At 40.2% G+C, this 16,143-nt stretch overlaps 1 protein-coding gene across 11 annotated transcripts in view; it reads left to right on the top strand.

The window, feature by feature from the left end:
* Nucleotides 1–3,604: 3,604 nt before the first annotated feature.
* picalmb (phosphatidylinositol binding clathrin assembly protein b) overlaps nucleotides 3,605–16,143 on the top strand; it is a 20,801-nt gene continuing 8,262 nt past the window's right edge. For 2 of the 11 annotated variants that reach the window (XM_028573088.1, XM_028573085.1), the window contains exons 1-14: nucleotides 3,605–4,505; nucleotides 11,068–11,210; nucleotides 11,333–11,408; nucleotides 11,700–11,802; nucleotides 12,262–12,355; nucleotides 12,556–12,667; nucleotides 12,764–12,870; nucleotides 12,984–13,025; nucleotides 14,211–14,296; nucleotides 14,600–14,723; nucleotides 14,817–14,950; nucleotides 15,259–15,359; nucleotides 15,506–15,658; nucleotides 16,059–16,142. In XM_028573088.1, the coding sequence (XP_028428889.1) occupies nucleotides 4,376–4,505; nucleotides 11,068–11,210; nucleotides 11,333–11,408; nucleotides 11,700–11,802; nucleotides 12,262–12,355; nucleotides 12,556–12,667; nucleotides 12,764–12,870; nucleotides 12,984–13,025; nucleotides 14,211–14,296; nucleotides 14,600–14,723; nucleotides 14,817–14,950; nucleotides 15,259–15,359; nucleotides 15,506–15,658; nucleotides 16,059–16,142 (1,489 nt within the window). In that variant the 5' untranslated portion in view covers nucleotides 3,605–4,375. Of the gene's footprint in view, nucleotides 4,506–4,530; nucleotides 4,643–11,067; nucleotides 11,211–11,332; nucleotides 11,409–11,699; nucleotides 11,803–12,261; nucleotides 12,356–12,555; nucleotides 12,668–12,763; nucleotides 12,871–12,983; nucleotides 13,026–14,210; nucleotides 14,297–14,599; nucleotides 14,724–14,816; nucleotides 14,951–15,258; nucleotides 15,360–15,505; nucleotides 15,659–16,058; nucleotide 16,143 lie in introns of those variants that run through there. The other 9 variants (XM_028573090.1, XM_028573087.1, XM_028573095.1 and 6 more) reach the window with 7 other exon arrangements.

Below are 16,143 nucleotides of genomic sequence, written 5' to 3'. Positions count from 1 at the left end.
GTCGATACATACCCTTCTCATCTCCGTGCGTGCTGTAACGCTGTCTGACGGTTCCAGCATTAGCTTAGCCCAGCACAGATCCTGCAGGTAACTGGTTCCAACTAGCCTACTGCTCCAAATTGTGACAAAAGTGACAAAATAACGCCAACATGTTCCTATTTACATGTTGTGATTTGTATAGTCTGGCGTGTACAAAAAACAACGTAACATGAGACACAGCCATCTTCTAACAGTAAACAAACCGGGAACTATATTCTCAGACAGGCTTGCTGCGAGCATATCACTCCGCCCAAGTACTATATTCTTCCGCCTGAGAATATAGTTCCCGGTTTGTTTACAGTTAGAAGACTGCTGTGTCTCATGTTACGTTGTTTTTTGTACACGCTGTGACTCTATAAATCACAACATGTAAATAAGAACATGTTGGCGTTATTTTGTCACTTATTCGGAGCAGTAGGATTACTGGAACCATTCATCTGCATGTTCTGTGCTGGCCTGATGCCGCTGGAGCCGTCAGACAGCATTACAGCACGCACGGAGATGAGAGGGTTTATATGGACTTGTTTAACTCTGGGGGTTACGGTGAATAAGCTAAATTCCCAATAAGTCGGCGTGTTCCTTTAACAGACCCCGGCCTGCTATGAGGTACTTGGAGCTCCGTCACGGCAGCCCACAGCACTCCATACTCGTGCAAAGTCACTGTTTTTTTGCCTGCAACTCCCCTCTTCCTGCTAGCTAAATGGCCCGTGTATGTGAGTGAGAGCGCAGTCAGCGAGCTTGTTACGCCAGCAATCTCTTACCACAGGTTCCAGTTAATCTTTTAATGTGTGTAATTATAATGTGTTGAGTTATTTAAACAAACGATTGGGGAAATAAACGCCGCTTGTCCGCGAGTCCCATTGATAAAGCCTGCGGCTGGATGTAACCCGTTTGTAGCTACAAATCAGGGATAGTTAGCTTCATTTTCTGCGTAATTCCAAGTATATTTACAGTTTGAATTTCGTCACGCCACGTATACAACATCTAGCTAAATGTCTTATAAAGCTAACAACGGTGTCTGATTTCAAATTAATGAATATTTGTGAAGATTAGGGCTTTTGTTATCTGCAACTGTCCCTTCAATCCTAGCTACCTGTGTAGCTACAAATCACGGATAGTTAGCTTCATTTTCAGAGTACTTCCGAGTATATTTACAGTTTGAATTTCGTCACGCCACGTATACAACATCTAGCTAAACGTCTTATAAAGTTAACAATGGTGTCCGATTTCAAGTTAATTAATATTTCTGAATTTCAGAGGAATTCTAAGAGGAGGCTAGCTAGCTCTCATTGATAGAGCTACATCCAGCCGCAGGCTCTATCAATGAGACTCGCGGACAAGCGGCGTTTATTTCCCCAATCGTTTGTTTAAATAACTCAACACATTATAATTACACACATCAAAAGATTAACTGAAACCTGTGGTAAGAGATTGCTGGTGTAACAAGCTCGCTGACAGTGCTCTCACTCACACACACCGGGCATTTAGCTAGCAGGAAGAGGGGAGTTGCAGGCCCTGGAGCTCTGTCAGGGCAGGGGCATTTGGTTGTCTATTAGCCCAAGAGACGTTGGCTTTGCACGGGTATGGAGTGCTGTGGGCTGCCAGTCGTGACGGAGCTCCAAGTACCTCAGAGCAGGCCGGGGTCTGTGAAGGAAGGCAGGCTGGGCTGCGAGGCAGCAACACAGGCAGCACCGGCGCTGAACTCCGACACACAGTCGGATAAAATTTGCAATTAGCCATCCATTTTCGTAAAGTGGCCCATATTTGAGCTTTACATTACTTTGATTTCTTGCATAAAAAAGTTTCAGAAGTGAATTTTGTAATGGAATAGCAGAGATTTGCGTGACCTAGCTAGATTCAGAAGACTACTTGATCTCAGGTCAGTTGTGTAGCCTATGTACATAAATGTCGGGGTGTGACCATTCTCTTAATACACCCATGGGCTGACAAAGGTTCCGGTTTTTGGGAGGTTGACGTCAACTTCCAGCTTTGTTGAGATTCGCCCGTTTTCAGCGGCAGTTTCAAAATATGAGATTTTCATAGTAAAGGGGTGTCAATGGGATTTTGAGCTTCTACGTATGTCCTATTTACCCTCCGAACTGTCGTTATTCAACTATGAAAGGGTAAAATCAGTTTTGCATTCTATCACCCCTTTAAGATACTTTAGTCGCTCCAAATTATTAACACAAAATACTATCAACTTATAAATTATGATGTATTATTATGGATTAAATTTACAATTAGCCCCACCTTTAACACTTTAACATTAAAAGGATGCTTGCATATTAATACATCGCCCATCCATAGTTAAAATCCAATGATTCTGAAACTGGCCATTCTGCTTAACAAGTACTTTTATTTTTTGAAGTATATTTTGATTCGAACACTTTTGTACACTTACTTAAGTAATTTTGAATGCCGGATGGAGTAGCATCTAAGTACTTTCTCCCCCACTGGTTTCAAGTAAAATTGAATGATAAGCAAGTTATTATTGCATTTAAAATGTTAGACATAACTGAAATAAATGATGGATCAATCTGATACAAAAGAAAGCTTTTTAGACATTCAGTCAGCATTACATTTAGGCTTTCATCATAGTTTGAAATGCCACTGCTTTGCTTTCATTTCCTACACTTGCCTCATTTTATACTTCTAAACAGTTTTAACCCTATGCAAGCATCAATATTCCCCCAGAACTTTACAGTTAAATAAAGACAAGAAATTCTGTCCCGATGAACTAAAATATTTGTGTATAGTGTCAAACGGGGATTATTTAGACCTTCACTAAATCTCAGGGTGGATTTTTAAGATGTATGAGGCAGCTGATATACTTTGAGGAACCAATATTAACCTTTATTTTTACAAAACTTTTCAAAACAAAGTTAAAAAGTGCTTCACGTGACAACAGACAAAGTCAGAACAATCAAGTAACAGATGAGATGATTGGGAGATTACAAATACGTTTGATCAACATGACCCACATTGATCAAGAAGATTTAAAAGAGACAAGGGAACAGAAAGACCACTAATGCCAAAACCAAGCCTATAGACTCATATGCATAAGAAATCTTAATACACTCCCAGGGATGTTTAGTTAATTAAAAAGTTTAGTTCTCCACACATTTCTTATGTTGTAAAAGAATGTCTCTGTGTCGCCTCATCAGTTCAAGAGTTTTGGTTGAGTTGTTTCAAACTGGTATGAATGATGGTAAAGGGTGATTTGTATCTTCTTTTTTTTGTCACACCAGAATGTAGCATTTATCAGCATCTTTAACGAAAAAAAGACTGTTAATGTGTCAAATTTCTGGTTTATAGACATTTTGAAGTGAGTTTGTCTTTGGTGACAAATTATGAAAATGTATCATGATTTGGAATTACTTTTTTTGGACTGTTTACATTTTTGGAAAGACATAATAATAATAAAACAACTCTTTATTACAGTGATATCACGTGAGAGTTATAAATTCAGTTAAAAACATCCAAAAAGTCTTATTGCTTCACTCTGTCAGGCCTGTTGCACCCTGCTCTTACGTCCCTATGTCCATTCCTAAATCAATACAGGCTTCATCCTCAGCCAGGCCTCTGGCACTCCTGTGACTGAGCATTTGTGCATCCCCCCCCAATCCCTCAGCTGGCCTGCGGTCAGTTAGTATAGGCTACAGTACGTGTACACCTGCACCACAGAGCATATCTAATAGGAGCTCAGCGGTGTAACATCTGATTCAGACTCTGCAGGGGCGGTGTTTGTTGTGTGTGTGTGCGTGTGTAGCCTTTTTCAGCAGAGCAGACCCGCCATTTCCCCTCCCTGGTGGTCTTTTTTCTTTCATAGCGTTTTAAAGCGGAGCGGAAAGAGGAGGGGAGGAGGAGAAGAAGCGGCGGCGGCGGCGACAACTGGCGGAGCGGCGGAGGCAGGCAGGCAGGCAGGCAGGAGGAGAGACGCAGGGATCCGCTGTGCCACATCGGGATGAGAGCGAGACACAGACCCGGGTCGGATGAGTCAGCGAGTGGACCCTGCAATCACGGCATCCCTGAAATCTGAACGAAGCCGAGCGGCGCAACAAAAAAAGAAACAATCTAACATTTTTTGATTGTTGTTGTTGTTGTTGTCAGATTCCGCTTTTTTTTATTCCGCCCTCCCCTGGCCCGCGTCTGCCATAGCCTAGTTTTGATTTGTTTTTTTAATTATTATTATCACCAAGGTGGGAAAGGGGTGGGGGGGTCCAGCAAGGTTGCGGAGGAGGTGGAGGTTTTATTTTCTTTCTCTATTCAAAGCTCACACCCGAAGATACACCCAGAATACCTTTGCAAAGTCTTTTGTTGCATTCAGTGTGTGAAGATGTCGGGGCAGAGCATTACGGACAGGATAACTGCAGCCCAGCACAGTGTAACGGGATCCGCCGTGTCGAAAACAGTATGCAAGGCCACCACTCACGAAGTAATGGGCCCGAAAAAGAAACATTTGGACTGTGAGTATCTATTTTTTTTTTTTTTTTTAAACCAGCACACAAGTGTTAAATCACCACAGGCTCCTCGCAAGCGGAAACACCGCTTTAACTTGCTGAGTTATGGCGGTGGAGGAGCTACAAGGCCTCAAAGCCTCAGGGTAGGCTAAATGCTAATGCTTGTTCATGTCAGGGAGATTATATTGTTATAACATCGAGCTCAGGTCTTGTTGACATAGTGCTACACGTGATTTAAGACGGGTTTAAAGGGGTAGCAGCCTTTATTAATGCTTTACACGTGGTTTCCTATTCATTTATTGTCATAACTAGCTGTCAAACTAGCTTGTCTAGCTGTCTGGTTTTGTTCACCCCTTTCTGTAGTCCTTCTCATATCTAACGTTAGGCTACTCATTGGACTATAATAGCTTGAATGTTTAGCCTACATATCAACAATCCGTATACATGTTTATTTGACCAGTATTTAACAGGAACACCTTTAAAATCAGTGTTAGCAAGTGGGCCCCTGCCACTCACAGGCCCTGAAATTAACATCTAATGTTACAGGAATCCAATTTCACCTCCCATCTTGGTGCACCTGCAGCAGGACAAGTGTCTGTCTCAGACTATATGATGAACCAATTTCAATAGTAGTGTAATAACCTGCTGTGTCTCATTGTAGGGTCATGATGCTTCAGGCACTAAAATAAAATCACAGTTTGTGAGTTTCCTTCCTTCTTTACTCAGAACACCAAACACACTTCTGCACCTGATGTAAGCATAAAAGCTTAAATCCTTGTGTGATCATTAGTCTGATGCACTCCGAGTCAGAGGAGTCACTAGCCGTCTGTACTTAGAGATGCAGTGAAAGATTTTCTGCATATCGATCTGCTCTTGCAAATGCATGATATCAGTAATGAATGTGGTTTTTATGAAGGTCCTGCGTCATCACAAGAGTTTAGTAACCGTCCTGGAAAAAGGGTTTAGGCTGTATTTTCAGACTCCTCGATATGGTCTGTGGAGTGAAATAGAGTCAAAATCTGATTTGTTAATTGGTATAGGCTAACTGGTAAGTGGTGAATATTTTGGCTTCATGTTAAAAGTTGCAGGTTCCACACCTGTTGTGCTGCTCAGGTGAATGACCTGAGGTGAGATGAGTAAAAAGTTGGCAGAGTGACACAGTGATGTTGGCTCATTTCAACCAAGCCAGCTACGACACGACTGAACAGAGTGTATAATGTATGTAGATAATAACACGTTGGCCTCTTGTTTTATGTCTGAACATAAAAAGTTCATTTTATAAGTTTTTTTGGGATTCTTTATGTCCGCTAATGTTTTCTCATACCCCCTTCTGACAGAATAGAAGCAACAGTTTTTGCATAATTACTTAATGTTTTATAAGTGTATAGTCTTTATGCCTTTAGAAGAGCGTTCAAGAGATGATATGCTACTGTGAATGTGGGGGGAGAGAGATGGGGAACAACCAGAGTTTAGAGAAAGTATTGGAAGTATAGGAATGCACAAATATGGCTGGATATGCTTGAAATCTTTTGATAATAGTAGTGCCAATACACACATGAGTTTCTTTCTTTTTTTATAACCTCATTGTAAGAACTAGCCTGTAAACGTGAAAAGGTACTCAAGTGTAAATGTAAGTACGAGAAGATCTTGTTCTAGAATTGGCAAAATCTTGATTTAAAATCAGGAAAATTATATATATATATTTTTTAATAAACTCAAATATTAATATCAGCCAAAACATTTTTTTTATTGGTTGGGCTCTACTACTAGCTGCATCTGACGTATTTATGAAGTTTGAGTCCCAGCCTTAAGCATGTTTAAGGATGGACAGTAATTCAGTGTTACCTTATAAACTTTAAGTAGAATTCAGGGCAATGAACGATTATTTTTGTTTTTAAATAATCTGCCAAATACTTTCTCAATTAATTGATTAATAATTTGGTTTTGGACAATATTGAATCAATGCAATGTCTTCAAAATGCTTGATTCTGGCCGACCATCAGTCTAAAACCTAAAGATATTCAGGTTACTGTCAGATAAGACAAATGAAAGAAACAAACGCTCAGATTTGAGAAGTTGGAACAAGGGAATTTGGCATTTTTGCTTGGAAAAATGACTTTAATGATTAACTGATTGCTTTGATTTTAGTGTCAATAAGGTACCCAAGTTTTGATAAAATACCAAAATAATATTTTTTTGTTACTTAACTTTGGGAAATATTTAAACACCTTTTTTTATTTAACAAAGAAGCCAAAGTTCTCATGTTGAAAGTCTAAATTAGGGCTGCACAATATGAGGGAAATACGCGATGCGAGATAGAGTTGTTGAATATTGCAATAATATTATATGTTTTTATATTATATTAATTTATTAAACACTGAAGTGTACTCAGTTCCCCAGTTCTGCTGCTTTCAGTATTCTGCTAAAATTCAACAAATTGCTTGTTGAGTTTAAGACAAATAAAAGGCAATCCAACTTGTTTTTATTGCGCAAATTTAACATTTGAATTGAATAAAAAAAGGCGCCACTAAAAAAGTGACCGATTTTTAAGTGCAGCTTAGATATATTTTTTTTAACTAACACAAAAAAGCTCTAAGAGTGTCTTTCGCGATATGTCACAGCCTATCACGATGTGTATATTGCGCTAGTTGATATCGCGAAGACTATAAAAAAAAACAAGGTATTGTGCAGCCCTAGTCTAAATACAAGCAGTCTTATGAGAATTTGGCCTAAAAAACGCTCTAAAGTTGGCAAAATTCTGATTAAAATAATAGAATGTCTGTCTGATAAAAATATGGAGTCTTTTAATGAACAAATAAAATTTATGTTTGTATTTAGTGTTATGCATTGTGTGCAGCATTGAGCTCTAACAAATGTTAAAGCCCTTTTCTTCCTCAAAGCCGATTATTTTTATTTTTTTTTGGAAGTATTTTAAATCCAGCATAGTTAACATCTATGTTTACAGTACTAGCTTGCAATCATCATCTTCTTCTTCTTCCCTTCTGTTCTTCACGCATTAGTGTGTATCGTGGTGTGTTGCTGGGCACCTGTTGATGGCGTAGTGTCAAATACTCCACCGGGAACTTTTTAAGTAAACAACATTATGAATCTGACATTTGATGCCAGCTTTTGGTTCTTGACAATTTTTTGTTAATCACTGCTACAAACACGTTTTGTACCAAAACCGTATTAAGTTTTGATACCAAGCTCTACACATAGTGCTGCTGGGCAATAAATCAGTATTATAATATCGTCATATTATGACATTATGATCGTTCTACAGTATAGTCTTTTACGAAATAATTTCAAGTAGGGCTGGGCGATAAAACGATAACAATATGTATCGCGATAGACACATAATCAATATCAATAGAAAATGCGGTCGATAAAACGTTCGATAACTTGTTTTTCTTCATCAGAAGAAACCAGAGGTTGTGAATCAAGTTTGGTTGCATGAACAAAGGCCCTCACTCTCTGGCAACCTAGCAACGTGGGGAGTGACACTCTAACAGCCAATCATGTAACAGTATCATGTTTGGTTGCGCCACATCGCTGTCTCGTGTTCTTCAATAACAGAACCGGCGTGGAGTGGAAAGTGAGTGCTGCAGCGAGCGAGGAAATAGCGTTGATAAAACAGGAAAAGTCAGTATGGCAGTTTTGGGGATTTTATAAGTCTGACCGTAGTCAGACCAATGTCGTCAGACCAACACTGGTACTACCATAAACTTGTTTTACCACTTTAGCCGCGCTCACACTTTGGAGCACAGCCGTATTCGCCATCAACGTCCAACAACATCTGTAGCTGCAACACGGCACAAGCAGCAGACCACCATGGAGAGGTACTCTGCATCAGCGCCTTACTAAACGCTACAAGCAGCAGACCGCCATGGAGAGGTACTCTGCATCAGCGCCTTACTAAACTCTACAAGCAGCAGACCGCCATGGAGAGGTACTCTGCATCAGCGCCTTACTAAACACTACAAGCAGCAGACCACCATGGAGAGGTACTCTGCATCAGCGCCTTACTAAACACTACAAGCAGCAGACCACCATGGAGAGGTACTCTGCATCAGCGCCTTACTAAACACTACAAGCAGCAGACCACCATGGAGAGGTACTCTGCATCAGCACCTTACTAAACACTACAAGCAGCAGACCACCATGGAGAGGTACTCTGCATCAGCACCTTACTAAACGCTACAAGCAGCAGACCACCATGGAGAGGTACTCTGCATCAGCGCCTTACTAAACGCTACAAGCAGCAGACCACCATGGAGAGGTACTCCGCATCAGCGCCTTACTAAACACTACAAAGAAATAACGAAGGCAGACATGCTGAGCACTGTCCAGAAGCCAGGTTACCAATCTAGCACTAAACCTGCAGAAAATAATTCCTTCTCAGGTTTCTTATATTTAGCTAACACTTTGCACTATTTTATGAGACTTTATTAAGCACTTCTTACTTATTCTTTAATTTTGCACCTTAATGTTAAGAGATAATTGTTAAGTGTTCATTGTGATTTTAGACCTGTTTACATTTGAATTATTTGAGTGTTTCCATGGTTGTGTTGACAATTCTGCTTTTATAACTGAGGGGATTATAATCAGAGCAGGGTTAAGTTTAAAATAAAAATGTTTAAATTTAATATATTTTTCTCCTGGTCCTTATTTTAAATAGGTCATAAAAAATATCAATAATTATCGATATCGACCGATATGAAAAACTTATATCGTGATACAGTTTTCAACCATATCGCCCAGCCCTAATTTCAAGTAAATTAAATTGCTTTCCTCACCCTTAGACCTCACCCGGATGTAACATGAACAAATTTCCCATTTTTTTGTTTCACACATTTCTTTACATTGGTTTAAATATTCTCATGAATTGAAAAAAAAGTTTTTCAGAAGACATTTTAACACACGTTTTAAATAATATCCTGAATTGATTAATTGTAATTTATATTGATTCCCACCATATAACCCAGCCTTAAAGCTATAGTGCGTAGTTTCTGTCGCCCCCATGAGGAATTATAAGTAACTGTTGGCGCGTCCACGTGATACAAGCCTACGCGATCGTGATCGCAGACCCCGCACTCTGGCCGGTTGGCTCAGTTGGTGGAGTTGGCGAACATATGCAGAGGTTTGTACCTCGATGAAGAGGGTCCGGGGTTCGAGTCCGACCTGTGACGGTTTTCCTGTGCCTCTTCCCCTCTCTTTCTCCCCTTTCATGTCTTAACTTTCCAAGGCAGAAATGCCCAATTTTTTTAAAAAAGAATAAAAAAAAAAAGATTAAAAGTTACGCACAAACAGTGATTAACACACTGCAGCAGCATGCACCGTCATGACTGTTACATGAACACATTTGTGTCCCATGAATGAATTAGATTAGAAATCGTTAATGTCAAACACTGTGAATATATATTGCGGGCTGATTGTAACATGACAGAGCTGTCACTGTTATTCCTCCCCCATATTCCTCCCCCTCCCTCCTACTCGTCTCCTCTCCGTCATCTTCTTCTCTGGGCAGTTGAGCCACCCATGCTAGCTGCTGCTGCTGCTGCTTCTCTGGAAGGTTATCCTGTCCTACTTAAAGTCCCCTGCCTTTTGAAAAGTCAAATATAGGACAAAAAGGGAGGCCCAATTACCCCGTCAGTCTGATCACTGCTGTGAATGGCAGGGTCATTAGCACTTTGACTACCGTAACCTCATTCAACCAGCACATGGATGTAGGATGAACATGTTAGCAGAGGAAGTGGGGCACACAACATGTATGGTTAACTTCTTAATGCCCCTGCACTTTATGTTGGTGTGTTAAAAGGATGTATTGTCGCCATTAACAATGAAAATGAGTGATATCAGTTTCTACTTTGGCGGCAGGGATCCCTGATAGCATTCATGATGATTTGCTGGTTATTATGCTAATTGTATGTACAAAACTTCCTTGTTTAACATACTGCACCATTTTACTTATAATGGAATAATTACAGTATTATAACTCAGGTAGGCCGATGTAGTTATCTGCCACTAACCATTAAATTTATTAACAATCTTATTTGTTTAATTAGTCAGTCATTTATGAAACTGGGGACATTGAGGTAAATTTCGGTGATTTTATATTAAAATTTTACAATTGCATACAAATTACACGTTTGGTTTTCAACCATTAAACGATTAATTGATTATCAAAATAGTTTCAGAATAATACTCTGTTGATCAACTCATGGATTTAAAAATATATTCTAGCCTGCACTTATTTTGAAATATTTGAGGGGGAAAAGCATGGTCTATTGAAGACGAGCTGTTTGACTTGGTTCATTTTGATGGGCTTGTTTTACAGATTGATTGTTAATATAATAATAATTGCTTACAGTTGTATAGTGCTTTATCAAAGACACTCAAAGCGCTTTGGGGGGCTACTCTCTACCACCACCAATGTGTAGTAGCACCCACCTGGGTAATGCACGGCAGCCTTACGCCGCCACACGCTCACCACACCTCACAAAATCCAGTCGCCTTTTATGATGATCAGTTGAACCTCCTGATCTTATGAACTTCTATTTGCTTTCAGATCTGATCCACTGCACCAACGAGATGAACGTGAACATTCCCCAGCTGGCTGACTCGCTGTTCGAGAGGACCACCAACACCAGCTGGGTGGTTGTCTTTAAGTCACTTATCACCACACACCACCTCATGGTCTATGGCAACGAGGTGAGATGCTTCAGCACACACCAGCAGATTATTTGAGCATTAAGGTGTTACTAATTAATAGTGTGGTGGTGTTGTGTCTAACCTCTTTCACCCCCACCCCCCACCCCCCCTCACTCTTACAGCGTTTTGTCCAGTACTTGGCTTCCAGGAATACACTATTCAACCTCAGTAATTTTTTGGACAAAAGTGGGTTACAAGGTAACAATTTGATTCTCGCTGTTGTTGATTTATTTATATATATGTGTGTGTGTGTGTGTGTGTGTGTGTGTGTGTGTGTGTGTGTGTGTGTGTGTGTGTGTGTGTGTGTGTGTGTGTATGTATATATATATATATATATATATATATATATATATATATATATATATATATATATATAGATATAGATATAGATATAGATATATATATATATATATATATATATATATATATATATATATATATATATAGATATAGATAAGTAATTCTTTCTTCTGTTGTTTTCCGTTCCAGGTTATGACATGTCCACATTTATCAGGAGGTATAGTCGATACCTGAATGAGAAAGCCGTTTCGTACAGACAGGTCGCCTTTGACTTCACAAAAGTTAAACGCGGGTAAGGACTTGTTGTTGTTGTTGTTGTTATTATTATTATTATTATTATTATTATTATTATTATTAAAGATTTAAATGCAAAAGAAAATCAATCATTCAATCACAATTAATCGATCGTTGGAAAATTGATTGGCAACTATTTTGATAATCAAATAATCATTTTAGCCATTTTATTAAGCAAAAATGCCAAAAGATGTTTGAGATCCAGCTTCTCAGACGTGAGGATTTGGTGCTTTTCTTTGTCATATATGACCGCAAACTGATTATCATTTGGGTTTAGACTGTTGGTCAGACAGAACAAGACATCCGAAGACGTCCCCTTAGTCTGTGGGACATTATAGGAAAGTTAAGTCGGTCGGTTATCGTGTTTTAGGAGCTGCTCATCCATCTTTGTCTCCTCTCCATCTTCCCTCTCTCCTCGGCGCCCGCTCCTGCTCCGACTCTCCATGTGTCGACACAGAGTGGACGGCGTGATGAGGACAATGAACACAGAGAAGCTGCTCAAGACTATCCCCATTATTCAGAACCAGATGGATGCCCTCCTCGATTTCAATGTGAGTTTAAGGTGACACCCCCCCCGTCGTAGCTCTGCAGCCTGTGTAGTAAGAAGCTGCTCGTTTGGAGTGTGCAGATGTCGCTGCGGCTGCTGCAAACACATATGCGTGATAGTAGTTCACATATACAGGCTTTGTTTTATCTACGTGGACAAGTGGCTGTGGAGAAGCTGTAAGATAAATGACTGCTTTCCCCTCAGGTCAATGCCAACGAGCTGACTAATGGAGTCATCAATGCAGCCTTCATGCTCCTCTTCAAAGACTCCATTAGGCTCTTCGCTGCTTATAACGAAGGCATTATCAACCTGCTTGGTAAGACCACTTTCAACCTTCTCTTCCGTTCATGTTTTGCCCAAAATTGTTTTGGTCCGTCATTCCAATTCCGTTTTTTCCCTCCCCACCAAATAGAGAAATACTTTGACATGAAGAAGACTCAGTGTAAAGAAGGTTTGGACATTTACAAGAAGTTTCTCACCCGAATGACCCGGATATCAGAGTTCCTCAAAGTAGCAGAGGTAAATTACACAAAATGTTTGTAGAGTTTTTGTCACAGATGCACCAGCTGTCACGTGCGTCTTAATGCCGCAGAGACACAATTGTAACTTGGTTTTCTTTCTCGTCTAAACAGCAGGTGGGCATCGATCGGGGAGACATCCCAGACCTTTCACAGGTAAGCACCGATCCTTCAAAGCAATCTGAAAACACAGATTTTCCACTCTTAATAGAAAGTCTTTCCTTGCTCTCTTTCTCCTATTTCCAGCTCTAACTCCCCTTTTATCATCAGCGTTGTCTTTGTCAAACTAGAGTGTAGTACACCTACACACCAACAAATGTTCTTTAACATGAGACACTTTGCATGATTTCCTTCTCGAGCGCATGTTTGCCAGAGGAGGTGGTCGTCCTCTTCTTCTTCTGCTTCTCCTCCTTTTCTTCTTCTGCTTCTCCTTTTCTTCTTGCCCTTACCTTCTTCTTCTTCTTCTTCTTCTTCTTCTTCTTCTTCTTCTTCTTCTTTCTACAGCAAATAAAGGTGTTGTCCACACTAAGTGTTTTAGAGTAATCACTGTAATTGCAATCCACTCAGTAAATCTGCACAGGGACAGTTAGATGTTTCCTATTTAAAAGTAAACTGCACAAACTGTTGTGTTGTGCTACAGGGTCCAATTTTTATAATATTTTAGTCTGGAGAACTGCAGCTAAAATCACATTCCCCCTCTGACTGTCACCACCTTTATATTCTGTATTTTCCCCTTATTTTTCCACTAGTTCACAGTTTGTGTAAGTACTATCATTTCACTCTTCTTCTATGTCCGTGACTTGCTTCAGTGTTGTCTTTTTGCATGCCTCTGCTCTGATTCTGTCTCCTACATCGTGGTGAAATACAGTTGAAGGAAAAAACACTCGCTGTGGTAAATTCAGTTCACTTTGGTCACGTTATTGAGGTTTTGAACCAGTGTAGCTCATCTACTGTCAAGTGGCTGCCCCGTTTGTGCTTAGACACGGCTGGTTCAAACAACGCCCAGGTTGTTGGATGTGCCGTGGTGCAGTACGTCATCCCACACAGATGTTGTTCATACAAAGTAGCTTTTTGGCTGGAATGCAGTCATGGATCAGTGGTGGGTAACTAAAAGCCCAAAGTTGGTAGTTTTAGCTTACCTTTGTGGAGCAAAATTGAACCTCCTAATCATAGACATAATTTGGTTGTTCGATGTGTAGTCGTGGTGTGTGATTTATTTATTTATTTTTTTTCTGCTCTGTCTTGGTTGCCCACCACTGTCGTTTATGGTCTTGATGTCCATGCAGACTACATTTTCTGTGTGTCAGGAACTTGCTGACTGTGTGTTTTCTGTCCCGGCAGGCTCCCAGTAGCCTTCTCGAAGCTCTGGAGCAGCACTTGGCGTCTTTAGAGGGCAAGAAGGTCAAAGACTCCACTGCAGCCAGCAGGTACATTAATCCTCCCATCCCTATTTCTGAATTCCTCTCATCTTTTCCTTGAATCTCAGAGACTGCCTTTCCATTTATATTGCTCAAAGATATCAAGTTGTATTTTGTCAATCAAGTTTTATTTGTATAGCAAATTCAAAGTGCTTTACAGATGACTGACAAGCTGATCATAAGACAGACAGTACAAATGTAATCAGTAAAAGCAGTTTAAGGCTTGAGAGATAAAAAATAACGGAAATGTAAAATAAAAAAAATAAAATGCATAAATCAATTTAGAGTGGATCTGTGTCTGTTTTCCTGCAGGGCCAGCACTCTATCAAATGCAGTGTCATCACTGGCCAGCACGGGGATGTCTTTCACTAAAGTGGATGAGCGGGAGAAGCAGGCCGCTCTCGAAGAGGAACAGGCTCGACTCAAAGCTCTGAAGGTGGCTTTGCTGTTTTCAAAAAAACAAAGCTTTACTATTAAACGTGCATTGATGTTGCCTGTATGTTTGAATGAAAGTCTCACTCTCACTTAGGAACAGAGGCTCAAAGAGCTTTCCAAGAGGCCCTCCTTTGCCACCACTGATACGTCACCGATCTCCACCACCGGGGGCACTATCAGCACAGCACCAGCCATCGACCTCTTCTCTACACCTAGCTGCTCTAATGGGTACAGCATTCATCTACAGCATAGCCCCTCTTTAGTTAGGAAATATGTTTTTCAATTTATTTCAAAAACTGTGAAAACTAATTTGTCAGACGAGTGCAAGCAAAACACAACAGTTAAAAAAAAAAAAAAAAAAAAAAAAACTAAGTTTGAAAATGAATGAAATAGGCAAGAAAAAACACATTTAAACGATGTTTGTATCTCTATAAATGCAGTTCTGTGTCTTTTCGACTAGTAGAGTTACCTTTTGAATCAGGACTGTGGAGGTGCTTCTAAAGTGGTAAAAAAGTGGTTTCTTTTTCTGTCTGCAGCGCAGTGAAGATGGAGAGTGACCTTTTTGATCTGCAGTCAGGGTTCCAGCCCTCAATGCAATCAGGCTCAACAGGGCTTCCAGTGGCAACAGCGTGGGCAGGTATCTTCAACACCATCCAACCAACATCTGTGTTTCTGGACTTGGACCATTTCTGCATGCTCTCCTTCTCTTGTTGTTGTCTGATTCTTCCTCTCTACTCTTCTGTCTTTGTCTTTTCTCTGTCTCTCTTTCCTCTGCCTGCCTAGATCCTTTCACCTCTGCTGAAGCAGGAGATGAATCCATGCCAAACCTTAACCCTTTCCTCTCAAAACTCGTTGTCGATGCCACTCACTTACCTGTCGTGTCTTCAGACGGTGTTAGCTTTTCCTCTAGGACACCTGGTCATGAAGTGTTTGGTGGTAACGACTCATTTTGTTTCTCTTTTTAAAAGTCTTGTCACTCTTGCTCATTTCTCTGTTGTCACTTATAAGCATGACTGACTTGCATGTTTACTGTGCTGAATGTTGATTTCTCTGTCTGTGCAAATCTAAATGATCTTTTGTCTTCTTGTACAATAATCCTCATTGCAGTTCATACAAATTTCAATTATGTTGCCTTTTTTAGTGAGAACACCTCCTAATGAATCAACTAGGATCTTCCATTTCCCACTGTAGAGGCCATACACCCATTTTGCTTTACAGTTACCTTTCATCCTCTCTTTCAGTGAACCGTTTGGTGTTGCATTGTAATACAAACATGCCGTAGAGCTTTTAAGTTGAAACTGTTCTTCTTGTGCCAACCTTATTTTTGATTCTCCAGATCGTTACAATCCCTTTATTGACACAAATTCATCCGTTTCAACAAATTTCAAACGCACAGTGCGGATAGAACACTCCATCTCAGG

This window comes from Perca flavescens, chromosome 3 (genome assembly GCF_004354835.1).
Source record: "Perca flavescens isolate YP-PL-M2 chromosome 3, PFLA_1.0, whole genome shotgun sequence".
NCBI classification, from domain to species: domain Eukaryota; kingdom Metazoa; phylum Chordata; class Actinopteri; order Perciformes; family Percidae; genus Perca; species Perca flavescens.
This window is presented reverse-complemented; position numbering and strand designations above follow the sequence as displayed.